This window comes from Salvia miltiorrhiza, chromosome 8, assembly GCF_028751815.1.
Source record: "Salvia miltiorrhiza cultivar Shanhuang (shh) chromosome 8, IMPLAD_Smil_shh, whole genome shotgun sequence".
Lineage (NCBI taxonomy): Eukaryota > Viridiplantae > Streptophyta > Magnoliopsida > Lamiales > Lamiaceae > Salvia > Salvia miltiorrhiza.
This window is the reverse complement of record NC_080394.1, coordinates 22570356-22598043: the sequence shown is the minus strand read 5'-3', so window position 1 is coordinate 22598043 and position 27688 is coordinate 22570356. Positions and strand designations below refer to the sequence as shown.

The following is a 27688-nucleotide window of genomic DNA, read 5'->3' as shown; positions in this document are numbered from 1 at the left end:
TTCGAATATAAATAATCTTTCATGATATACATTGTCAAGGTTTGGTGTACGAACACAAACATCTCACATAGAAGTGGACATATGTTTAATGGCTCACACGTTGACTTTTTATTATTTTATTTTCATGGCTCACAAAATCGGAATAATATCAATGGCATATTAATGGCACTATATGCTCTACTGTATTGTAATATAGGAGTATTCCATATGGCAAGCATTCACTAAACATTCGAATTTCATCGATTAATGAGAGCAAGCACATTTGAAAAATAAACCTAAGAAAACCTAAGAACGATAGCTAGTTAAATCTTACCGTCTAGGAGGGTAAAATAATCGTAGTCTTTCAATTAACCTTATCCTCCATTCATATTAACTATATGAATGGGTTCTTCCAGCATTTACTTGGGCTTGATGAGAATGTATTTCGCAAGAGAATTTATTGCTGTATAGAGCCCCTTTATTCTGAATTCGTTAATTCAGAATGAATCAAATCTCCCCAATAGGATTCGAACCTACGACCAATCGGTTAACAGCCGACCGCTCTACCACTGAGCTACTGAGGAACAACGGGAGATTAGATCTCATAGAGTTCAATTCCCGTTCTCAACACATGACCAATATGAGCTCGAACCCTCCTTCGTAACTCCCGGAACTTCTTCGTAGTGGCTCCCTTCCATGCCTCATTTCAGAGGGAACCTCAAAGTGGCTCTATTTGACGACTCAAGATCTGCGGCTTGCGGATTCTCCGAATCAATGAGACCTTAATAGGCATCGCTTCTTCGTCGGGATTGATTGTGTCGTGTCAGATATAATTATCAACAGTATCCACTTTGATTTCATCGTGACCACACAAAATAGCTAGCTTCTCAATCTCGGGCTCACCATGCTTTTGCAAATTGGTTCTTCTGAAGGAAACAAAAAACCCACGTTGCATTTACATAAAAACAAAAGAAGCAAAATTAAATTTGAAGAACTAAACGTGACTATTCGGAGAAATGTGATTTGCAATATAAACATGTGTATTACCATTCGACGACATCTTAAAAATTCCAACAATAAAGTTTCTGCACTAGTTAATATGGCAATGCATTTCAAGGCGGCAAAATCACAGTAACAAGACACTCCAAGATAGAATTAAATCACTACGTGGCAGCAGGGCTCCTCAGTGGTCTTCTATGTATTTGTTCAATTTTATGTCATTCTTATGGTCCAACCACTTGAGTTCATCATAAACATTCTCAACCACTTGTTAACAAACCTAAAACCATAATCACAGATACATAACCCTGTCTCAACCAACCAGCTTGTCCAATGCAAATTAGAAATTGAAAAACTTTCAACATCAATGTTTCTTCTTAATCAAACAAACAAAAGTGTGAATCTTAAAAATAATTATTTTACATTGATTTCTCAATCTCAATATTCTACAGAAAGTTGTAAAGTAATCTCAATGTAAACCATTCCTCTAAAAACAAAGATATCAACAAAAGTCAACAACAGATTAAGATTAGTTCACGATCATGATTACACACAACATTAGGACTCAGCAGAAGCAGAGGAACATGACTTAGAAGGTAGCGACAAAATTCATAATCATGGTATAATGTGGGGCAATAAAAGCTGAAATTAACAAGATATTACTTAGATAAGTAGGATAAGCACAAGGTTCATTCAAATTCAAAATCTAACAAATTAATTTACCTAAGCATTAGAACTTCATGCAACTTTCTTGAGCATTCAGTTAAAGCTTCATCTCCCCTTTGCGCTTGACTATATTTTTGCGATACAATCTTGGCCAATCTCCTCATAGAAAGGCCTAACAAAGCTGTCAAAAAAATGATCATCTGTAGATTTAGAAACACTTGAAAGACTAGGCCACTTTTCTGAAGAACTCCAGCATACCACTTCTTATAGATTCATCTCTTTCTGCCATCCGACACATATCTTTGTGATGTTTTCTTCACCAATCTTATCATAATAAGGCCTAACAAATCTGTCAAAGAATCCATCATCTGTAAGTGTAGCAACTCTTGAAAGAGCAGGCCACTTTTCAATCAGATTCCTACTTTCCAGAAGTCTTAGAATCTGCAGCCGCGGCTCGAGCCTCTTCTCAATACTGCACCCAAGTGCTGATGGAGCAGTGGCAATACTGGATATATTGTACTTCCCGGTAGCAAGCAGAAGCTCTATCACATTCTTCACTTTCTTTCCAGGTGCTGTAAAAACTAACGGTGTCTTCCTAAACATTGTGAATATATTGTCATCGGAAAATCCCAAATCACGGAGAGTTTTCAACTTGACTTCCCACAGCCCTTCACTCATACATGAGAAAACTCCAATAGCTTGGATGAACACAATCGAAGTCTGAGGGACCCCAAATTTGATGGCCCTGTCTACAGATTTCCTCACAATATCCGGCTTGGAAAAGAAACATCTCGGCTGAGTATAGAGGAAGTGAAGGATACGCTCCATTGGTATACCACAGCTCTTCAAGATTTCCACATTTGGCATTAAGATTTTCTCCAAATCGGACCGCACAAACCATGAACATCTTTTCAAAAGTCTGGCCACCTCCTCATTGGATCCCAGCAAGACCTTTAGAATCGATAACGAGGAAATTATATGGTTCACCTTCACCTTACTTGAAAGTAAAATTCTCTTATCACTGGACATCATCTTGGCAATCTCCTCGGAAGAAAGGCCCAAGTCTTGGAATACCTTGAATATGGATTTAAGTCTCTCAATAGGAAACCCTAGAATCTGAGGTTTATACATCACGATTTTCTCCAGCTGATTACTCGTAAAGCTATTCTCTTTGAGGAATGATAGCATTGAATCAGCTCTTTCGGGGCCTTGAAATTTAGGTAAACACGATGCAGCTAGTGAAGACGATTTAGGAGAAAGGTTGTGTTTATGGAACAACACATGGTAAATTTCAGGGCTAGGGATTGATCTTATGACACTCGCAGTCGAAAAAAAGTGGACTGAGAGAACATTGGGGTTACAGAGAAATGAATTAGGGCTAAAAAATAAACAAGAGAGATTCCTGCGTGCAATTGCAATCATAATGGCTAATACCCGAGAAGAATAAATTGTGGTGGGAGATGGAAATGACTTGCGAAATCCAAGGACTCAAAGTTTCTCGATTGAGGGATTCTTCCTCCACCAGTGTCGCCGCCGTCGCAGTAATATCCAAGGACTCAAAGTTTCTCGATTGAGGGATTCTTCCTCCACCAGTGTCGCCGCCGTCGCAGTAATGACTAATGAAGGAAGATAATTTGAATATTTACTTGATTTCGATTCATAAGTCCAAATAATAAGAAAATTGATGAGAAAATAATTTGAATTATTTAGTTTAGGATCCATAAGTTGAATTTGTGCACGCGATAAATGTTGAGCTCTATTTATTTGATATGTAATATTTTATTCTCTACGTCCACAAAATATTGTCTTAATTTTTCATTTTAATTCGCCCCCAAAAAATTATTCTAATTTATTTTTAGTAATAATTTATGGGTTATTTTTTCCACTCACTAATACGTGGACCCCATTCTACACTTACAAATTTAATTAACATTTTTCACTTTTATTTATTTATAGAAATCTTTCTTCACTCAATAAATAAACAATACTATAATTTTTCTTAAAATTCATATCTCTCTTCCTTATGACAACATTTCGTGGACGGAAACAGTACAAGATTAAAAAAATATGTGAATTTATTACTTAATTATAGACATTTATTTATAGCTAACACATAGTAATAAATATGTATAAAGTGTTGTGTGTGTGTTGGCTTAATCGTAGATGATTAATATGCAAGGCCTAAGGTTTTCGGTTCGAGTTCATCGGGGTACGATCTTTAGGTTTCTTTATTTATTTGTATATTTATAAACAAAAAAATGTATACAATAAAATTAAAAAGACTTGAGATATTTTGAAATGGTGAAATTTGGTGGTACACATGAACAAGTCCTATAATCCTTGAGGATGAGACTTTAGTTGCTTGTCTTTGGGTGACGACAAGATTGCGATTAAGTTGACGATCTTGTTATGTTTGTTTGATATTGGTTGAGACTAAGGGTGTATTCGTTGTGGATTTCCACAAACTTTAAAAAGTTCATGGAATTTAAATTCCATGGAATTCACATAGATTCCAGACGACTTTCAAAGAATTCGTGGTTGGATTTCACCTCGATTTTCACTGATTTTCGAAGACTTTACGGGATAATTTTGGAATTGAATTCCATGAAACCAGCGCCCGCGGAGAACCAGCGTCCGCTAGAAAAGACCCAGCGACCGCTGAGTTCCAGCGAGCGCTGGAAACCCACCCAGCATTTCCAGCGACCGCTGGAAATATTTCCTCCAATTTGATTTTGGGAATTTAAGTTCCCTTGTGGAGATCCAGATGCCAATGCATTTTCAACCACATGTTCCTTCCAATTTTCGAGTCTTGAAAATTCACTAGCACAACTTTCAAACAATAATGAAATGTTCCCTTGCAAGATATGCAATTTTGACTCTCTCTTTGTCAATTGATTGTAAACGCTCAGCATCTCTCTTCACCCAAAGTATTCAAAATACTGCTCCAGCTACCCTCTTTCTCCTGCAAATAGCGTTCGGTTTCTGCCAGGCGATCCCTGAGGAAACTATTTTCAGATTCCGCTACGTGTACCCTGTCACGTGCAGCAAACAAGTTCTTGATCTGTTCCTCATACTCATAAATAGTTTTTTCAGTGCGCTTGGTCTCAGAGTTGAGGCGCTCAACCTCAGCATTTAGTTCTTCGATTGATTGCTTCATGCCATCTCGCGGCAACCCAGCGGCCGCTCACACCCAGCGCGCGCTGGACACTCTCAACAGTTGGTGAGTTCCAACGCTCGCTGGCTTCTTGGCCGCGGGCGCTGGAACTCAGCGCTCGCTTAAAACTTCATGGATTTCAATTCTCGTGGTTCTTGGCCGGATTTCGTCGTGTGTATTTTTTGGATGAAATCCATGAAAGTCATTCCGAATTTTAAGTCAATGGAATAACGAATACACCTAGATTTGTATGGATTTTAAAAAGTCTTGAACGAATACACCCAGATTTATATGGACTTTTAAAAGTCTTGAACGAATACACCCAGATTTCTGCAGACTTTTAAAAGTCTTGAACGAATACACCCAGACTTTTAAAATCCATAGAAATCCATCAAATTCCACAACGAATACACCCCCTAAGAAGGGATACAAAAATGTGAGTGAATCTTGATACTACTCATTTTAGCCTATATTTTAATTATATTATTTTGTTAATTTTATAATTTATAATTAATGTTTACTTTTGTAGTGTTTGAACTTTACGTGTTTGGAAACAAAAATAATACAGGTAATAAAATCTCTTTTTTTAATGGGATATGGGATAGCAAGTCAAAAAAAAAAGGGATATGGGATAGGTGCGGGTAGAGATAGTGACTCGGGTTTGGAACACGAACGAATTTGATTGATTTAAATACAAAACGGATACAATCACTCGAGAAACGCTATTCCACCTTAATCTATTTTCTATTATAATTTTATAATTTGTTGTCGATTATTATCTGTTTCCTTGGAGAAATTTCGCATTTTACTGTGGAGTTTTGGTTAAACTTGTATTTTGCAGTTTAATCACGTTTGGCCAAATAAGAACAAGACGATGAATGATTTGGTATGTTCATTGCCACTCACCTAATACACTTGTTTAGATTTTTTCTAGTTTGCAAAATACTAAAGTTCAAATATGGGTGTGTTTGAATATATCTTCAGCAGATAAACACTAACTAACATTTGTCTGTGAAATGTTGCTTTCCTTCAACTAAATTAGATTATTTCCGCAGCCGGCACATATTAATTTTTTATAAGAATTGTTGGATTAAACAATTGAGCAGGTATTGTTTTACTCTAATTTTCCTCCACCACTTTCACCATTACCAACTCCTTCCGCTGCCACCACCACCACCAACTCTCAGATCAGAGGAATGACAACTTATGGTGCAATCATTTCTCTTAAGAATACGATTCAGTATATTCTCCATTCTTCTCATATTATTAGCCTTCTTGATCCCTCCCTACATATCACACAGCTTGCGTACAAGGAGTTGCAGCCCTTCCAAGAAATTCTGGAAAAATTGGATAACACTAGCAAAAGCAGTAGCAGGAAGAAGGTGAATGCTTTGGATGGACGAATCAAAGAGGCACTATGGAAATTTGAAGACTTATTGGAATCAATTCACTCAGATCTTCAAAGCCCTCTAGACCGCCTAAGAGATGATGTTGATTCCTTCATTCACACTCTCAAAGATATGGAGAGGGAATACCTTTATGAATTACAGAATATGCTTGAAGACGACGACGAACCTATTTCCTCAATAATTGGTTTTGGTGGAAGAAAGTCAAAGATGATTGGATTATCTTATCAAATTGAACAAGTCAAAAGCGATGTTATGCAGGAATACAATTGGAAGCATGTGTATGCTCTTGTTGGAATGGCAGGCGTTGGAAAGACCACTCTCGCTAAGGAAATTTTCGAAGATCCACAAATCTCGAGCCATTTTGAGTGTCGTGCATGGGTCACAGTGGGCAGAAAACCTCAACTCACTCAACTTTTACAAGGCATTCTAGCTCAACTGTGTGGAATTACGCAAGGGGATGATATAATAGGTGACTACTTGAAGGGTAAGAAATGCCTCATTGTGGTGGATGATGTATGGGAGACACATGTATTGAATTCCTTGATAAGTTCCTTGCCAGACATTGAAAATGGAGTAATTCTAATCTTAGTTACTGCTCGAGAGCGAAATGTGATTGCAAATATTGTATGTAGTGGTTTTTATGATGTGGTGCGGTTTTTGAATGACGAAGAGAGTAAGGATCTACTGTGCAAGAAGGTGTTTGGTGAAGAGATTTGCCCTCCTCAACTTGACAAAGCCGCGACCAAAATTGCCAAAAATTGTGAAGGTCTTCCTCTTTTGATAGTCACAGTTGCTCACCACCTATCAAAATCCCATAACAGAGACCCGAAATATTGGAATGATGTAGCAGAAAAGCGAAATTCAGTCTTCACGGATGCATATGATGAAATATCAAAGGTACTTTTCCCAAGTTACGACTACTTACCTCAATATCTAAAAATGCAATTTCTCTATATGGGAGTTTTCCCTCCAAATTATCAGACTTTCCCATCTAAGATCATCAATATGTTGACCGCTGAAGGCTGGTTTCTTGACACAAACAAAACACATTCTTTGGAAGAGTTTGTTTGGCAATGTTTGGACGAGCTTTGTATGTATAAAAATCTTGTTTTATTCAATGAAAAAAGCATTTTTTGGAATGAAATGATTCGTCATCATCACACGTTGAAAACTTGTTGGCTTCATTCTTCGTAGCGGCACTTGTGTAGAAGAGAGGCTAGGAAGAACAAGTTTTATCATGCCTTCGAAAAGCTTGTTGATGGCTCAGACGAAGGTGTAAAAGGTCAACGCGGCTTGTGTCTCCAAAATAACATTTTATTTGGCATCAAAGAATTTCGCAACTCGGTGAGATTAAATTGTGCATCATTTGCACGTTCTCTCCTTTTTTTTGGTCCTTACCACCAATATCCAATCTCAATAGATGTTGGGTTTAGGTTTCTTAAGGAACTAGATGCTCTTAGACAACGCTTCTACAGTTTCCCGACAAAAATTCTGACACTAGTTCAACTAAAATACCTTGCTCTAACTTGCAATGGACAACTCCCTACAACCATGTCCAAACTTTTCAACCTTCGAGTCTTGATCGTCCATCCCCATATGAGCATTAGATGTTGTGATGACACATCATTTGTACCAATACAAATATGGGATATGAAAGAACTAGAGCATATTGAGATATTGGGAAAGAATCTCATATCTCCAAATCCTTTTGCTACTTTGGCAAGGCTCTCAACACTTGTAGGTGTGAATGCTAATATTGGCACTATCTTAGAATTGCCCAAAAGATTTCCTAATATAAGGAAATTAGGAGTTCAGATCGAGCTGATGCCTTATGACAAACATAATAATCTTTTGAGTTGCTTTCGTTGCATTTCAACACTTGGTAGGTTGGAAACACTTAAATGTAGTATTATTAATCCAGTGGTTAAGTATGGTTATGTTGTCCCTACAACTCCTAGTTTATTGATGTTACCACGTCGATTGAAAAAGTTTCATTTGAGTGGCATGGGTTTTCCCTGGAAATACATGGATGTCATTGGCTCTTTGCCATTTCTTCAAGTTCTAAAATTGAGATCGTACGCCTTTCGGGGTCCAAAGTGGGAAGCACAAGAGGGAAGTTTTTCGAGGCTTGAGTTTCTTCTAATTGAAGACACTGACTTGGTGCAATGGAAGCCAAGATATGGAAGCTTCCCTAATCTTAGCTACCTAAGCATCAAGCATTGCTATAAACTAGAAGAGATGCATTGTCCGTCGTCTGATTCTATTGATAGAAAAATTGAATTAGTTGACTGCAATCCTTTAGCTTTAACTTGGGCGAAACATCTGCAACCGATTCCAAGTACTCTCCTTGAAGTCACTGCCTCGTCTTCTTTTAAAGAACAACCGATGACTATCACGTACCAAAGGTTAGTTTTGCAACTGCAAATCAATCCATGTCTTAGTCTTAATATATATTTCAAGAAAACTATAGGATTTCAAATTCTAATTAAACTCTCGATAGACTTAATTGATATTTTGATGTTATATGATTAAATATTCTGTTATAGTCAAAGTGTTATACACTGTTGCATTTGTTTTTCTTATTAGTTAGTCTATAAATGAGAATTCCACAAGTAAATCGGGGGAGGTGTTCTCCAATATGTATTAGTGCTTTTGTAGGTTTATTATCTTTCAAATATTTATGTATGCTCGCGCCCTATATTCATTTATGAATTTTCAGGTTTGGTTAGATAGAAGAATTGGAGAGGTGAGATACCACGTTGTCCATCCCGGTATTTATAATTTCAAAGGTTGTATTATTGAGTTGTCACATGAATCAAAGATTTCTGACTTACATATTTTGGATTATTGATGATAGTAAATTGAGTGGATTATGTATGAAATGAAAAATTGATTGGGTTTTGTTGAAAACATTAGTGCATGAAAGTGTTTGTTGATCAGTGAAATTATATGCTTTGTTTCTGTGCTCTGTTGCAATACAGGGTTCCCTATTTGGCTGAAATATGTGGTCGGTCTGCACATGACACACACACACATTGAATTCATGTGGAATTATTTAGCTGATGGTTTTGGTATTTACTTGTTAACTGTGATGTAGTCACGTTGTTTGAGTCTATAATCACGTCCCAGACACACACACACGGTAAATTATTTTTTAGTGTGTGTGAACCGATCATCTTTGAGCACTGAAAACATGTATATTTATGATTTGTTTCATAGTTTTGACTTTGTATAACCATCCGCTTACAAATTATTATTGCAGAATCTATACTGGTGATGAGGATACTAACAAGGAAGATGATGCTTTGGTTGATTAGAGAGAAGATGATGAAGCTAATATCTAATATATGATGTGGGGGAAGAGAATATAACTTCAACTTTTGATTTTGGCCTTCCATTTGGTAACTACTTGTTTAAGCATATTTCTTATATAGGGTTCCTCCTTGACCTAGATTCGATAAATGTGGAACAAAGTGTGTTTATATATGTTTTATTCCATGATTAGATTCAATCTCAACTGCGAATCATAAAATCAAATTAAAAGGGCTTCCGTAATTAAACTGAAATTGAACCTTATTTTAGTGTTTATGATATGAAACTATGGCATCTCAATTTCACACGACACTTCATATAATCCCATGAAAATCTGTAATTTTCGGTGCCCATTTCATTTGTGTGGTGTATTAATCCCAATAGTGATTCAGACATACAGTATTATAATTTAAGAAATTATTCGAGAATACAACGTTGGAATAGACATCTATCTATATAATATATAAAAGATGAGTTTTTTCCCTCCATGTTTTCCTTCTCTTTTTCTCTCTCTTCTTCCACCAAAATTTTTACTATTTTTTCTTTTTATTTTTTTTATAATTTAATTATTTTTCTAAACATCATCAAATTTGATTCATGAAAAAAAATCAATATGTATCTTAAATTTAATATAGTATAAAAATTATCAAAAATGAATTTAAAATGAATAAGTTATGAAAAATTTAAAATATTTTATTTTCTATCTCATTAAAAATTTACTACAACTTTTTATTTATGTTTATATGTGAAAAATAATTATTATGATTAATAATACTATATAATAATATGCATAATGCAAATTTTCATTATCGAATCATTTTTAAATTTATTTAATAACTATAATATCATTACACTTTGTATAAATTGAAAATTTATATTTTTAAATTCAGAATTTATTGAATAATTGATGTGAATTATTATAATTTATTTTAAAACATATTTTGTATTTTTTATATTATTTTATTTATTTATTTATTATTTAAATTTATCATTTAATTTCGATGTCTGTCGTGCATCGCACGAATGGGCATATACTAGTATTTAATACAATAAGGGTTTGCTTGCTTTTTATCCCTTTAAATTGCCGCAGGCACAACTACTTATACAGTGGGCACACCTACCAGTTGAGGAGGCCACATGGGAAGATTATCATGATATCACAACACGATTCCCACATCTGGTGGCTTGAGGTCAAGCCGTTGTTAAGGGGGAGGGTAATTGTTAGGATACAAGAAACAAGAGAATAGATTGAAAGTGTCACTTCACTTGTAAAAGCGCATAGCGCATTGTTCAAGCCACGTCAGCAGCGGGGCTAGAGTAGTTAGGCAGTTAGAGTTTGAGCTAAAATGAGCTCATCGTATAAAGAGGGGAAAAAACTCATTTTTTAAGGCATCCAAAATCTGAATCAAATATAGTTACCATTGTTCTTCTACAATCTCCCTCAACACGATAGCACACGCGCACTATTTTGCAGGTAGATTCTTGTGAAATTGTTGTGGAATTGCTAAGCTTTAGAGTGAGAATGTTAAAGGTTGTTGAATTCTACGTTTCTGGCTAACAATTGGTATCCAGAGCAAGGCTTTCCTATCCACGATCTGCGCATGCTGTCGAAATACGCCGCAAAAAATTTTCTGCAAACGGAAGGGAGAATCAAGAGCCTGGAGGCACAGATTGGTCAAATCAGACAGCAACAGACAAAATTGGGCCAATCATTAATGGCAGTCTTCAAGAAGCAGTTTGAAGAATTGAGAAAAGAATTGAGGACAGAGGAAAAACGAGCAGAAGCAAAAGGGAGGGAAGATGATTCATCATCTTCTCAATCCAGAGGGGAACACAATCAAGGTAACCCTACTCATTCTCGTTCTAGAATACCTAAGTTTGATTTCCCCAAATTCTTAGGTGATCAACCTAGACAGTGGATTAGGAAGTGTGAAAAGTACTTCATGTTTAATCCTATGGGTGATAATGATAAGATCCTTACTGCTGCGATGCATATGGAAGGGCAAGCTGATGTATGGTACTTAGAATATGTGGAGGGGAAAAATGATTTAACATGGGAAGGGTTTAAGGAGTTGATATTGGACAGATTTTCGAACATAGAAGAAAAAAATCTGGTTGCACAATTTAACAAATTGAAACAAGAGACTGATGTGCTAAGCTACACATTGAAATTTGAGGAGTTAAAAGCATTCATGGTGAGTAATAATAGGGGTTTATCTGAGGAATACTTTGTGCAAAGTTATATTAGTTGATTGAAGGGCGAGATAGCTAGGATGATTGAAATGTTTAATCCTACAACCTACAAATCTGCAGTACAACTAGCAAAGAAACAAGAACTTTTGATAGGGTCATTGGGTAGAGGCCCGAAACAGTTCAGTAAAACAGGGGGAAATAGTTTTGATAGTGGATGGAAGAAAAACCATGAAGAAGTAGGAAGTAAAGGAGGAGTTCAGAGTAACCATAATTCTACCAAAACATCTAATTTCAAAAAGTTAACCCCAGAAGAGATTGAGGCCAGAAGAAAAAAGAATTTATGCTTCAACTGTGATGAGGCTTACTTTGTGGGGCACAAATGTAAAAAGTTGTTCACCATAATATGTGAATCAGGGGAGGAGGAAAATACTGAGTTGATATTGGAAGAAGTGGGGTCGGAATCGGAGGAATACCATATTTCAGTCAATGCATTAGTAGGACAAACAGCCACCGACGCCATCATGGTGGAAGGAAGGGTGGGGAAACAAAAACTAATAGTGTTGATTGATACGGGAAGTACACATAGCTTCCTGGATATGGTGACAGCAAAGAGAATAGGGTGTAAGATGGAGCACACCAATCCACTTTGTGTAACAGTGGCTGATGGAGGAAAATTGGAGTGTAAAACCAAGTGTCCACAATTGGAATGGGAGATGGGCGATTGTAAGTTTCAGTCCGCTATTCGAATTCTGAAGTTAGGAGGTTGTGACATGGTGATTGGGGTGGATCTACTTAAACAGTTGGGGCCTATCACATTTGACTTTGAGGAGCAAAATGTGAAATTTAAAAGAGGAGATCGGGATGTGACGTTACAAAGTGCGCAACCAAGGATATCACTCTCCATGATAACTGGGAAGCAATTCAAAAAGGCTTAAAAGAAAGGGAAGAGAGTAATGTTTGGGTGTCTATGCATGATCACGGCAGAAAAGGTGATCGAGGAGACACAACCACCGCCTGAAATCCATCCGCTAATAGCTAAATACACACAGATTTTTGACACACCCACAGACCTACCCCCAAATAGGTCACATGATCACCACATCAAGCTGAAACCAGACGCTGCACCCTTTAAGCAGAATCCTTACAAATATCCGTACATACAGAGATTGGAGATTGAGAAATTGGTGCAAGAAATGCTTCAGACAGGAGTCATTCAACCCAGCAGCAGTTCATTTTCCTCTCCGGTGCTACTAGTCAAGAAAAAAGATGGGACGTGGCGCTTTTGCATTGACTATAGAAAGTTGAACTCTATCACAATTAAGGATAACTTCCCTATTCCCTTGATCGATGATCTATTGGATGAATTATGGGGCGCAACTATATTTTCCAAGGTAGATCTGAGGGCTGGTTACCATCAAATAAGAATGGCTACTAATGATATACACAAAACGGCCTTTGTAACTACTAGTGGCTTGTATGAATTCAAGGTGATGCCATTTGGACTTACCAATGCCCCAGCTACTTTTCAAGCGCTTATGATATCGGTGTTCAAGCCTTTCTTAAGTCGATTTGTACTGGTATTTTTTGACGACATACTAATTTACAGCCCAGACATGACTACTCATATTGAGCAGTTGGAGATAGTTTTTCAAACAATAGCTAAGCAGCAATTATATGCTAAAGCATCCAAATGTTTGTTTGGACAGAAGCAAGTGGAATATCTCGGACACATTATCAGTGCACAAGGGGTAGCAGCAGACCAAGGGAAGATCCAGGCAATGAAAGAGTGGCCTAAACCAAAAAATGTTAAGGCGTTGAGGGGCTTCTTGGGACTCACAGGTTACTACAGAAAATTTATCAGGCACTATGGAATGATTGCAAAGCCTTTAACTGACATGACTAGATTGGGTCAGTTTGTATGGAGCTCAACAGCAGAGGAAGCCTTTGAGAAACTCAAGCAAGCTATGGTTAGTGCTCCTGTACTCAAACTCCCAAATTTCAACCTTCCTTTTGTATTGGAAACAGATGCATGCTATAATGGAATAGGAGCAGTGTTGATGCAAAATTCTCACCTTCTAGCCTTTATTAGTAAGGCTTTAGCACCAAAGAATTTGGGCTTATCTATATATGAAAAAGAGTTCTTAGCTATTATCCATGCTGTAGAGAAATGGAGATCCTACCTCCTCCATAGCCAATTCGTTATCAAAACAGATCACCAAAGCTTAAAGTTTTTGTTGGAGCAAAAAATTTCTACTCCGGTGCAACATAAGTATCTCACCAAACTTTTGAGATTTGGCTACAAGATTGAGTATAAAAAAGACGTGGAGAATAGAGTAGCTGATGCTCTATCAAGAAGAGTGCAGGAGGAAAGTCATTTTTGTACTTTAACAATGGTGAAACCTGCTTGGATGATAGAAATACAAGCAAGTTATGAAGGGGATGAGGAAACACAACATTCCATGATTGAGTGTAGTACCACTCCTTATAATATGTCCTTGTTCTCTTACACAGAAGGGTTGAAGTATAAGGGCAAATTGTATGTAGGGCGATATGGAGACATCAAGAAGAATATCTTGAACTTTATGCACTCTTCAGGTTATGGAGGACAATTCAGGTATCAATGCTACATATCAAAGAGTAAAGTCTATATTCCGGTGGCCGGAGTTGAGGAGGGAAATCCAAGAACTTGTAGCAGCCTGTCACCTTTGTCAGTTAAGTAAGCATGAGACAGCCAGAACACCAGGACTTCTACAACCTTTACCAATTCCTACTCAAGCGTGGCAACATCTAACAATGGATTTCATTGAGGGCCTACCTATGTCCAATGGTAAAGATTCAGTTTGGGTAGTAGTAGATAGGTTCAGTAAATATGTTCATTTCACACCACTGCACCACCCTTATACTGCTTCTCAAATTGCGCAATTATTCATCGATATCATTTATAAATTGCATGGTTTACTTGTTAGTATAATTTCAGATCGTGACAAAATATTCACCAGTCTATTTTGGAAGGAAATGCTGTCTATTCTAGGTGTGCAGCATCATCTCAATACCGCTTACCATCCACAGACCGACGGCCAAACGGAGCGTGTTAATCAATGTCATGAAACTTATTTGCGATGCATGTGTAGCCAAAATCCAAGGAAATGGGCGCGGTGGATTCCTTTAGCAGAATTTTGGTACAATACTTCATTCCACTCATCCATTGCACTGACACCTTTTCAAGCTCTATATGGCTATGTTCCTACTCCATTAGCTTTGTCTACATACACTCAACCACAAGTGATCGGCGTGGAAGCATCAGTTCAAGAGAAGAGGGAGATCCAGATCCAACTCAAGAAGTTTCTACAAAAAGCTCAGGATCGCATGAGATACTTTACTGACAAGAAGAGAAGTCCAAGAGAATTTGCAGTCGATGATTGGGTATATTTGAAGCTGAAACCGTATCAGCAGCTCTCATTACAGACCCACAAAAACTGGAAACTCAGCCCACGTTATGCAGGGCCTTTCCAAATACTGACACGAGTAGGGGCGGCAGCTTATCATTTGAAACTACCAGCAACCGCAAAAATTCATCCAGTGTTCCATGTTAGTCAACTCAAGAAGAGTGTTCAGTCAGCTGATCATGTTGTACCTACTCTTCCGGAATTTAATGAAGAAGGGACCACGATGTTACAGCCAGTTGCAGTTCTTGATCGCCGGATTATCAAACGTCATAACAGCCGCAGGCACAACTACTGATACAGTGGGCACACCTACCAGCTGAGGAGGCCACATGGGAAGATTATCATGATATCACAACACGATTCCCACATCTGGTGGCTTGAGGTCAAGCCGTTGTTAAGGGGGAGGGTAATTGTTAGGATACAAGAAACAAGATAATAGATTGAAAGTGTTACTTCACTTGTAAAAGCGCATAGCGCATTGTTCAAGCCACGTCAGCAGCGGGGCTAGGGTAGTTAGGCAGTTAGAGTTTGAGCTAAAATGAGCTCATCGTATAAAGAGGGGAAAAAACCCATTTTGTAAGGCATCCAAAATCTGAATCAAATATAGTTACCATTGTTCTTCTACAATCTCCCTCAACACAATAGCACACGCGCACTATTTTGCAGGTAGATTCTTGTGAAATTGTTGTAGAATTGCTAAGCTTTAGAGTGAGAATGTTAAAGGTTGTTGAATTCTGCGTTTCTGGCTAACAATAGAGGGATAATATATTGAGGTATGAATTTATCATTTAAAGTGGGGATCACATTTATTATATTTTATTTGATTTGAAGGATAATATATTAATCTACTCCTTATAAGGTGGTAAAAAATTATATCACCCTCTCTTAGGTATAAAATTATCCATTTTTCAAATAATAAGAGGCTGTTTGAAAAATTATACAATATGTCTGAACTTTTGTATATATCAAAGCAAACAAAATATAAGATGATAAATGTAGCTTATCTCTCTCTTATTAGGTTTCCAAAAGATTTACTTGAACCAAAAGAAGAGGCCCAAGCACCACTGGGCTCGTGCACGGCTTATCGAAGAGCCGGGCCCATGGTAACTCTTTAAACAAGTCAAAGGGGCATAAATAAGTTGAGGAAAGAAAGAAAGAAACAAGCCAAAATAATATACACACACAACACAAGCAATCATATTTATAATTTTTCATATTTTTGTGTGAGACTGAAGATCAAATACAAGGCACAGAGCGTCGCCTCATGTATATTTTAATTTTATCGAAAAAAATCTTAATCGTGTTTCACCACTAAATATACTATATTCTTGCATTTTCCGGTTAGTTTAGTATATTTCATTGTGATGGACCAACCGGTAAGTACTTGATACATCAACTACTTTTTTTTTTCTTCTTATTATTCTTTAATTTTAAGCATTTGTTCAGTGACGACTTTTAAAACATACTGTATCTGTTAATTTAAGCATTATATAAGAAACTTGATGGAAGATCACCAACATTAAGACTCACGATAATCCGAAGGAATCGATCATGGGTAGATAATAAAAGAAGTCAATGAGCAGCATGTGGCCTATGCATATGCCATGTCTCGTTTACTATTTTATAAATAATCATTTAACTATTACTTACACAAGTATGACCTCCCCAACCCCAAGGATATTTAATAAATAGCATTGCCAGCTCACCTAATTAGATACACTTTTTTTTATTAGAAGTTAATTTGAATCCTAGGGCGTATGGTTTAGTAAATGTAGTTCTAGTATTAATTATTCTCCAATTTATCTGATGAGAACTAGTGTGTTATAGTTTTTGGTGTCTCACCCTATTTCACTATTATATATATTTGTTTAATAATATTTTTGTATAAAAACAAAATTTATTATAATACTACTATTTAACTTTTATTTAAAAAATTAAAGTTAAAATATATATATATATATATATCCTATTTTTTTATCAATTACAATAATAAATCATTAACTAATGCAACTAAAATTAAATAATAAAAAAATAACTATCTATCTTAATTGGGTGGAAAAATTAAAGTGAAAAAATGAGACACCAAATTTAGTACACTAAATTTAAAGTGCATTTTTGTAGCCAAGTGAAATTCGTGGACAACCAAGATATATAATGCCAATGACTTAATTTATTTGAACAACTAAGCAATGACTTAATTTAAGATGGTAAATCATTGCATCCTGAAGTGAAATCAACTCTTGATTATCAACTCCTCCGATTTCCCACAACCGGCAGATCCTCCGTCGCCAACTCTCACATTCACTGCACTTTCTATTCTAATTTTTGTAGCCAACCCATATTAATTAAAACACATTTTCTTTCCACCATTACCACCAACTCTGAGATCAGAGGAATGACGGCTTATGGTGCACTGCTTTCTCTCAAGAATACGATTCACTATATTCTCAATTCTCAACCTTCTCTACATATCATACAACTCGCCTACAACGAGTTGCAGCCATTGCAAGAAATTCTGCAAAGATTGGATGGCACAAGCCCAAGCAAGACCAGGAAGAAGGTGAATGCTTTGGATGGACAAATCAAAGATACACTATGGGCAATGGAAGACAAATTGGAGTCCCATATTCTCTCACAGATTCTTCCAGACCAAGTAGATGGAGGAGTGAATCAATCTAGAAGCAGTGCCATTGATCTGCAAGAAGATGTTGATTCCTTCATCCACACCCTCGATGATCTGAAGAGGAAATACATTTATGAGGTAGAGAATATGGGTGACGAATGTGTTTCCTCAAGAATTGGTTTTGGTGGAACCAAGTCAAAGATGATTGGATTATCCGACGAATTCGAAATATTCAAAACCCGTCTGATGGGAAGCCATCGCAGGAAGAATGTGTGGGCGCTTGTTGGAATGGCAGGCATTGGGAAGACAACTCTTGCTAAGGAAATCTTCGAAGATCCACAAATCTCCAGCCATTATGAGTATCAAGCTGGGGTCACAGTAGGCAGAAATCCTCAACTCACTCAACTTTCACGAGCCATTCTAGCTCAACTCACTCAAGGAGATGAAGATATAAGTGAAGGAAAGAGTTGCCTGATTGTGCTCGATGATGTCTGGGAGAAACAGGTGCTGGATCTCTTGATAAGTTCCTTACCAAACATCAATAATGGAGTTATTCAAATCTTGGTTACTACTCGAGATGGAAGCGTAATTGGATACCATGATGGATTTCTCACTTGCACCAGTGAGGTGCGGTTTTTAGATGACCAAGAAAGTAAGGATCTGCTGTGCCACAAGGTGTTTGGCGAAGAGACATGCCCTCCTCAACTCGACAAAGCCGCAACCAAGATCGCCAAGAATTGTGAAGGTCTTCCTCTCACCATACTCACAGTTGCTCACTACCTATCTCAGAATAGAGACCCAGAATACTGGAACGATGTAGCAGAAAAGAGAAATTCAGTCTTCACGAATGCATACGATCAAATATCAAAGGTACTTTTCCCAAGTTACGACTACTTGCCTCAATGTCTCAAAATGCCTTTTTTGTATATGGGAGTTTTCCCTTCAGATTATGATTTCCCACCATCTAAGATCATCAGTATGTTGACCGCCGAGGGCTGGTTTCTTGACACAAGCAAAACCCTATCTTTGGAAGCCTCTGTTTGGCAATGTCTGCACGAGCTTTGTATCTCCAAGATTCTTGTTTTATTCAACAGGAAGAGCATTTTTTGGGATGGGGGGATTTATGATCACATTTATAAAACATGTCGGCTTCATTCTTCGTGGCGGCACGTGTGCAGAGGAGAAGCTCAGAAGAACAAGTTTTATCATGTCTTAAATAGGCTTGCTGATGGCTTAGAAGAAGGTGTAAAAGGTCAGCGCGGATTATGTCTCGAAAATAACATGTTATTTGGCATCAAAGAATTCTGCAACTTGGTGAGATTGAACTGTGCATCCTCTACACGTTCTCTTCTTTTTTATGGTCCATACCACCCATATCCAGTCCCAATAGATGTCGGTTTCAAGTTGCTTAGGGAACTAGATGCTCTACAACTGCGTTTCTACACTTTTCCTACACAAATTCTAACACTAGTCCAACTAAAGTACCTTGCTCTAACTTGCAACAAACAAGTCCCTGCAACCATATCCAAACTTTTCAACCTTCGGACCTTGATTATCCATCCACATGTTAACGTTAGATGTTGTAGAGCTCCGTCATATGTGCCAGTACAAATATGGGATATGCAAGAGTTAGAGCATATTGAGATATTGGGAAAGAGTCTTGTAGCTCCAGATCATGTTGTTTCTTTGGAAAAGCTTTCAACACTTGTAGGCATGAATACTAGCATTTGTACTATCTTGAGACTCTCCAAAAGAATTCCTAATATAAAGAAATTAGGAATTCAGCTCGAGCTGACGCCTTGTGATGACCATAATGACATCTTGAGTTGCTTTGGTTGCATTTCAACACTTGGAAGTTTACGAACACTAAAATGTAGTATCATAAATCCTATGCTTAAGTCTGGTCATGGTCATGCTATCTCTGCAACTCCTAGTTCATTGATGTTGGCACTTGGATTGAAAAAGTTACATTTGAGTGGCATGGGTTTTCCGTGGGAATACATGGATGTTATTGGCTCTTTGGAAAATCTTCAAGTGCTTAAATTGCGATCCTACGCCTTTCGAGGTCCAACGTGGGAAGCACAAGAGCTAAGTTTTTTGAGGCTTAAGTTTCTTCTAATTGAAGACAGTGATTTGGTGCAATGGAAACCAAGATTTAGAAGCTTCTTTTCGCTTAGCTACCTAAGCTTGAAACATTGCTACCAACTGAAAGAGCTCCACTGGACATCCCATTCTGTTTTCGGAAAAATTGAATTAGTGGACTGCAATCCTTTAGCTGTGACTTGTGCCAATCAATTGCAGCCTCGTCCACGTTGTCACCTTGACGTTATTGCCTCTTCTCATTTTGACGAGAAACCGATAACTACCAACCTTCAAAGGTTAGTCTTGCAACTGCAAACCAGATCATGTGTCTTAGTCTTAATATATTTTTCAAGATAATTATATTTTTATGTATAAACCAAATCATCGTCAACTAAAGTGTTTTACATTGCTCTCCAATGTTGTCATTATTTGCTTCGGTACGTAACTTTATTGTATTGTGCAAGATTTTGGCTTTTGTTTCAGTATATCATGTGTCATCATTAGGTTTATGCTGCTGAGAGCACACATATGTGAGCCTCTTAATTTCAAATTCATTACTGCAGATATGGCACTGCTGATGAAGATACAAACGACGAGTATGAGAAAAATGAAGAAGAGGATGATGAAGATTTGAGCGATTGGGAAGAGGATGATGATGAAGATTTGAGCAATAGGGAAGATGATGATGATGAAGATTTGACCGATAAGGAAGAGGATGATGATGAAGATTTGAGCGATTGGGAAGAGGATGATGAAGGTATAGTATGTATGTTGTGTAATTGAATTGCAGTATACAGATTTTGTTGAAAGATGCAGAGTAGTATATTATGTGGATACTTTTTTATGTTGGTTTAATGTAGAGAAATGTGGTTTGGTATTTGATGTTGTATTTGATTGTTTGGGCAGAGGAATGATGAAGAAGATGACCGATGTTGAAGAGCGTGACTCCATTGGGCCATTAATTCCTAGCTTTTTTCTTTTTCCAGTATATATCACTTCAGCTACTTAAATGCATGCAATGTTTCTTTCTGTTGGGCTTCATGGTTTTTCTGCAGCATTAATTTAAGCTAAAGACATTATTTTTACTATAGTTGAGTGTGACAAAACTGATTTGATAATCCACTTTTCAATGTGTGTACGATTGGTTAATTTTTTATGCATTTTGCAACGGTCAACTGTTGAAATAAATTATGTACGAGTATATGAAACCATCCTTATGATCGTGTTATATTTATGTAATGTTTTGGGAAGCATATGTGTATGCAAAATATGACCCCCACTTTCAAAATATACTGAAAACTTATTAACTATAATTGTACTAAACAAAACAAGTTAAGAAATCGAACAAATTAAATTTCAACTGATGACATTCATATATAATCAATATCTTATAGCTTTATCATACACAGATTGTTAAAAATAAGAATAACTTAGAAAAAGAATCGCAAGAGTATTTAAATTGCACGCGTAAAAGGACCATTATATTAAAATCTATCTTATAGTATAAAAATTTAGTACACGAAAAAATAAAGATGTCAAAGACGAAAGTTTTTTTATACAGCCCTATTAAAAATTTTCTTTCTAAAAAACAAAATCATCGGTTACTAAATGTGAAAAACAAAATTATTATTCATGTGCTAAACACTTTAATTACAATAAATACGTCAAACAACAGTTCAATCAATTACTAATGTGTAATTCGTTGAAATTCAACGGGAATTAATATTTTTTACAAAAATTTCCAAATTCAAAAAATAATCATGCTATAAACAAATTAGAGAAAGATACAAAGAAATGCAACCATATCAACAACTAAGCATATTGTGTCAGTTGAATTCAACAGTTCTGTAACTATGTCAACCGTGTAATGAAGAACTTGTATATGCTTCAAAATGTGATTAATTTTACAGAAAAGTTACCCACACTTACAAAATAATCATGCTATAAATTATTTACATAAATTACATACCTCAAACAATTTTCGTAGTGTGATTGATTTCGAGCTTTTGCTACATAGAATGTTAAAGAAATTCAACTTCTCTCCTATAGATAGTGATCTTCAAATTTTACTCATATATATCAATTTGTTGTCACATACTTCATCCGTCTCAGAACAAGTGTCCTACTTTCCTTTTTGAATTATTCCACAACAAGTGTTCTTGTCACGACCGCATTTACTAAGGATAGCAAATTCGGGGAAGCCGCGACTAAGGGAGGGGGTTTAGGAGCGGGGTTAGGAAAGGGGCATGTCTAGCTTCTTGATGGCTCGACTTTGTATAAGGGAAACATTTGAACTTAACTAGATATCAAAAAAGGCCACAAGGGGACCGTACATAATATTATCCAAAAGGGGTACTCAACGAGTTTGAATACATTGTTAATAATACGTAATGGTTTGACAAAAAGACATAATATTTTTAAGCGTGACCAGTGTTCGCAGCGGAATAATAACAATTTGAGTATATGTATGAAGACATATACTCTACTCTGAGGTTCTCATCATAGATTGACAAAAGCTCCGCTTGCACACTACACCCCCGATCACAGCTCAACATGCACATTTAAAAATACATACAGGGCTAAGTACGGGAGTACTTAGTGGACACTTGCCGAAATTTACATACATGCATAATATTTTATTGTCAAGCCTTTCAACAGTAGTAAGATACGAGGGTTTTCCTTTAAAGACTCGTATTTACCAAAAATAATATCATTTCTTTCATCAATAACCCGCGCAGGCATTTTATATCATTAATCACCATATCAGTAATTCGTGCCGAGATGGAGGCCTCCCTCTACGGACACTATGATCGGCCAACCCGCTAGATGACTCACGATGACAAGGGTGTACACTAATTCCGAAGGGATTTGCGGTCCCATCCAGAATCCGAATTCGATTAACATCAGATAGGCAATTAATAATAAAACAAGAAGCATTTAGGCATTGACAATATCATTCAAATTCATAAACATAAAGTCTTAGCAATTCTAATATATGGTTTTAGTTTATACGTAAGAAAGCCCACCTGGTAGTAAAGGCTCGTGGCTAAGCTTTAACTCTTGCGTTCGACCTTGATTCGAAAAAAGAATAACGTAAAGTTTTAATTTGAGGAAAGTCTCCAAGTAAAGGGATGCCTGAAGAAATTATGCTTAGAAAATAACTAGGGAAACTTCTATGATTAGTCCGGCTCTCAGATTTAAACCATAGGTTTCGTTCCAGACGGTCAAGTAATTAACTATAATGATTCGCTCTCATTAGGGTGTTCTAAACTGCCAATTTAAAATATAAATCCCCCTTCGTGTAGGCAAAGGGAAAAGAAATAATTAAACGATTCATTCACCCTATGTTCTTTTCTCTCTCGCGCGATCTGCTCTGCTACGCACTTTCTGCTCTGCTTCTTCGCTCTCTGCTCTGGAAAGTCAGCTCTGGCGAGTTAGCTCTAGAAAGTCAGCTCTGGCTGTTCACTCTGCTCTGTCATGTTCTCCGCTCTGCTCTGGCATTTCCAGCTCTGCTCTGGCATTTTCAGCTCTGCTCTGGCATTTGCAGCTCTGCTCTGGCATTTTCAGCTCTGCTCTGGCATTTTCATCTCTGCTCTGGACTGGTCTGGGAAGACGACGAGGACTCCAGTTTCCAAAACCAAAACTCTCCGTCCTTATCTCGCCTCGATTCTCACTCAGCGATACGGTGAAAAACCTACGGACCTCTTCGTGTAAAACACCGACCTTAATTCTCTACCTATGTGAGCATGCTATGGTTATTCACGTTCGTCTATGTTATGAGTTAAAGGTTCTCGTAGTTTATGAAGGTTACATGTTGTTGGTTCTACAAGGACGTGACTAACCATGCATTCATTCACTCGTACACAACATGTAAATCATGATTTCTGTGAGTGCGATTCACGTCGATAAGAGCAGCAACTGAGGTCGAAGGTTACTTTGGTATATAGCGTGCTTTGGTCGGGTAAAGAACGATGGTCTCTCTCTCGCTTCTTCGAGCGTCGAGGTGCAAACTGGAGAATGATATGGATGCTGTTCTTAAGTCGAAACAGGTGGAAAGAAACATGGCGAAGGGTGGGAATAAAACCGAGTCTTACCTTGTTCAAGTTGGCAGCAGAATCTCGTTCCACTCCATTCCGTGCAAGGCGTGTCGAGAGAGATGAATCTTGAAGAAAAATGGTGAGCGTAATGAAAGCAAGGCAATGGCAGTTTCATCTTCTCCTTGGTGGTTTTCTCGTTTCAAAAGGAAGAGAGAATGAAGTTCTTGCTTGATGAAATGAGGCTATCAAGGGAAGATTTGTTGGCTGCAACTTGAGTACACTCATGGGAAGGGTGTATCGGTAGGGTGGCTGAAATGACAGCCTAGCTGTACTTGGGCATGGCTGGGCTGCATGGGGCGTGGAAAGGGGTGCAGCAGGTGGGAGAGAGCTTGTGTTGCATGCCCTATTCTTCCTTTTCTCTCCCTTTGTTTAGGTGGCAGGTGGCAGGGGCGTAGGTGGTGTGATGTGATTAAAAAAAAATATGTGATCTAAGTAAAATCCTTCAATGTTGGTTGCTCTGTATTTGGAATGTCGTTCGTTCGTAGTCAAATACTGGTCGCTCTAATAATATGCTTTTCGATATCTAATCCGTATTGATATAACTATAGATTGCTAAATTAAATCCATAGATTTAATTCATTCATCGCTCTAATATTTAAATTAAATCCGTAGATTTAACTAGCTTCAAAGTCGGAAGTAATCCACGACTTAAGTAACGATGTGAATAAAATAGAAATAAACTCCATCTTGATTAATAAATAACACAACTTCGCTAAGTTGGTTATAACTTTGAATCAAAAATATTCATCGACTTAAAGATTCACGTCGCGGTCTTAAACACGCGAAGATAAATAAATGCATACTGCTAGTGTAGTGACTCTGTCTCCAAAATATGTAATTCAGAAACATAGTTGAATTCATAAAGTGCTTCATTTACTAAAAGATAGATTAATAAGCACGCCATACTGGAATTAAAAATGATAAAAGAGCGTGTTGTTACAGTTCTTTATCTAAAATAAGAAAGTGAGTTTCATTACTTTTTACTCCCTCCATCTGCCAAAAGTGGACCATTTTGGCTGGGCACGAAATTTAATAAAATTGGTGATAATTTTAATATAGTGGAGAAATAGTCCCACCACTTTATGAGATGTGTGGTTGAAATTGAATTTGGAGTGATTTTTTTGTAAATAAAGAGTGTTTGTAAGGATAAAAGATTAAAGTGGATGGTGGAACCATTTCTATAAAATGAAAGTGATATACTCTTTGCGGACGCCCGATATAGTAAAAGTGGTCCACTTTTGGCAGATGGAGGGAGTATTTTTTTTACTCTTTAATGATACCCACCTTAATTCTCGTGCCGAAACAAATTAGGACACTTGTTATAGGATGGGAGAATATATTTTACTTTTTTGTTTACTTTACATATTTATTGTGACCGTTACAAGTTACAATAGCAAATAAAAAAAAGTAAATATCATATTAAACCCTAAATTATAGTTCATTCATCCCTCTTTAAGTGTCTTGTTTATTTTCAGCACGGTTATTTATGAAAAGATTAATTAGATTATTAAGTGGTGTAGTGTAGAGTTAAAAACGTGATGTGAGCCCCAAATATTCACTTTTGGGACTACTTTTTTCCATAAAAGGAAATAAGACATTTGAAGTGGAACAATCCAAAAAGGGAAACAAGACACTTGAAGTGGGACGGAGAGAATACTTGTTTATAAAAATTGTCTTAAATTATAAAAAATATTTTTAAAATCCTTAAATATAAAAAATGTCCCGCGTGCATTTTTTGATCCCTGAAATCATGACGTGGCTCGCTGAATGTTACTGCATAATTTATACTCCTCCCGTCTCACTTATCTTAGCACATTTACTTTAGGCACGGAGATTAAGAATAAATGGTTAAGAGTGTAAATGTGCGTGTGTTGGCCAAATGGTAAGGGGTTAATGCCTATGGCCAAAGGTCTTGTGTTCGAGTACCATGTGACGCGGCCTTTAAATTTCTTTATTTAATAATGTTAAATTATATCAAAAAAAAGGGTAAGAGTGTAAAGTGGGTAGGGACCATTTATATTATATGTGTAGAGATGGTAGGGACAACATGTTATTTTTGAAAAATGTCATTATAAATTGGACAAACTAAAAAGGAAAGTGTGCCAAGATAAGTGGAACAAAGGGAGTATATTATTTTTTTTTAAAATGACATGGCACAAAACGATGTCATTTTATGCCATCATTTAAATAAATTAAGTCCACGCTCGATAAATTGACCTCCAACGCGATTTGAATCAATTAATGTGACACAAAACGACATTATTTTTTTTAAAATGATACTTGTTTTGTGTCATGTCATTTAAAACAATAAAATATAAATTATACGGTGACATCCGGTGAGCCACATTATAATTTTGGGATCAAAAAACGAACGCAAAATATTTTTAATACAAATCTAATAATATGAAAATTTTATAATTTAAGATATTTTTATTAAAATGTATATGATTTGAGATTTAATATGTGATGAGGAGTAAAATACGCATCAGTGCTGCCACTTTGGAATAGCGAGATCGAGTCAACCGGGGACGTCGTGGGGAGACAGCGCGATAAAGCTGATAGCGACCAGGCCGATTCTACAACAATATGAGAGAAGCGCTGCGAATAGGGAAGGGCTGAAGCCAAAATGGCAGGGTTGGAATCAACCTGGCAGGGCTGGAATCAATCTGACAGGACTGGAACCAAGATGACAGGGCTGGGATCAATCTGGCAGGGCTGGAACCAAGATGGCAGAGCTGGAATCAACCGAGCCAATGAACAATACCCACCACGAGGAATGAAGGGCGAGGAGCAGGGCTGGATTTAGACATACTTAGGGTCTTCTTTCACTTATTGTAGGGCAGGGCTGCGTCCCTAATTTTGCCGTTTTATTCCTGTTTATCTCTGTAAATAGAACCATTGTACGCCCATGTAAGACACGCGATATTGAATACTACAATGTTTGTTTTCCTTGCTAATTGCTCTCAGCTTACATTCAACGCACAATAGGTAAATCTCTCTAAAATCACCCACCAAATCCGGACTCATATTTGCCTCGAAAAAAAGTACTTACCCAACGATCGAAGCATTTAAAATTTTTATTTAAAGTAAAAATCATTTATTGCACAATGGGACTCATAATTAACTTGTAAAATATGACATTAAGATTGCCTATTGAAATAGTTGATGGGGCTTACTTGTATTTTATTCTATAACTAGTTCCCTCGTACGTGTGATGCACGACAAACATCAAAATTAAATAGTATATTTAAATAAATGAATATAAATATTAAATAAAATTAAAATAAAAAATATTTACAAAACATGTTTTAGAGATAAAATAAAATAAAATAAAATAATTCACGCCAATCACTCAATAAAATCATGAATTTGAAAATATAAATTTTCAAGTTTATATAAAGTGTAATGATAATTACAACTATTAAATAAATTTAATAATTATTCTATAATGAAAATTAGCATTAATTATGCATTATTATTATATAATATTACACATCATAATAAATAAATAAATATTTTCAGACACAAACATAAAAAAGTAGTAAATATTAATGAAGAGAGAAAATAAATATTTTAAATTTTACATTTTTCATAGCTTATTCGTTTTAAATTCATTTTTATTATTTTTATACTATATTAAATTTAGGATACATATTGAATATTTTTTAATGAATCAGATTTGACTATGTTTAGAAAAGAATTAAAATATATATAAAAAAGAAAAATAA

The 27688-nt window shown here is 36.6% G+C and overlaps 3 protein-coding genes and 1 non-coding gene across 6 annotated transcripts; 2 read left to right on the top strand and 2 right to left on the bottom strand.

The window, feature by feature from the left end:
* Positions 1-143: 143 nt before the first annotated feature.
* LOC131001899 (uncharacterized) lies at positions 144-3312 on the bottom strand. 3 transcript variants are annotated; one of them, XR_009094057.1, is made up of 3 exons: positions 1903-3312; positions 1702-1825; positions 144-905 (listed from the first exon to the last, which is right to left on the bottom strand). XR_009094057.1 is itself a non-coding variant. In XM_057928533.1 (2 exons), the coding sequence occupies exon 1, from the start codon at positions 3064-3066 to the stop codon at positions 1909-1911; it is 1158 nt and encodes a 385-aa protein (XP_057784516.1). In that variant the 5' UTR covers positions 3067-3312; the 3' UTR covers positions 1483-1825; positions 1903-1908. The 3 variants fall into 3 exon arrangements, 1 of the variants encoding a protein (XP_057784516.1); XR_009094056.1 differs by having other exon boundaries at positions 1702-3310; XM_057928533.1 differs by lacking the exon at positions 144-905 and having other exon boundaries at positions 1483-1825.
* TRNAN-GUU (transfer RNA asparagine (anticodon GUU)) lies at positions 493-563 on the bottom strand. The gene has a single exon. It is a non-coding gene; the product is annotated as a tRNA-Asn (tRNA).
* Positions 3313-5785: 2473 nt separating the features above from the next.
* Positions 5786-9718, top strand: LOC131001898 (putative late blight resistance protein homolog R1C-3). Its single transcript, XM_057928532.1, has 2 exons — positions 5786-7104; positions 8927-9718. The coding sequence occupies exons 1-2, from the start codon at positions 5995-5997 to the stop codon at positions 9056-9058; spliced, it is 1242 nt and encodes a 413-aa protein (XP_057784515.1). The 5' UTR covers positions 5786-5994; the 3' UTR covers positions 9059-9718.
* Positions 9719-17342: 7624 nt separating this feature from the next.
* On the top strand, positions 17343-20981 carry LOC131001897 (putative late blight resistance protein homolog R1A-10). The gene is made up of 3 exons (XM_057928531.1): positions 17343-20159; positions 20427-20620; positions 20770-20981. The coding sequence occupies exons 1-3, from the start codon at positions 17554-17556 to the stop codon at positions 20775-20777; spliced, it is 2808 nt and encodes a 935-aa protein (XP_057784514.1). The 5' UTR covers positions 17343-17553; the 3' UTR covers positions 20778-20981.
* The last annotated feature ends 6707 nt before the right edge of the window (positions 20982-27688 follow it).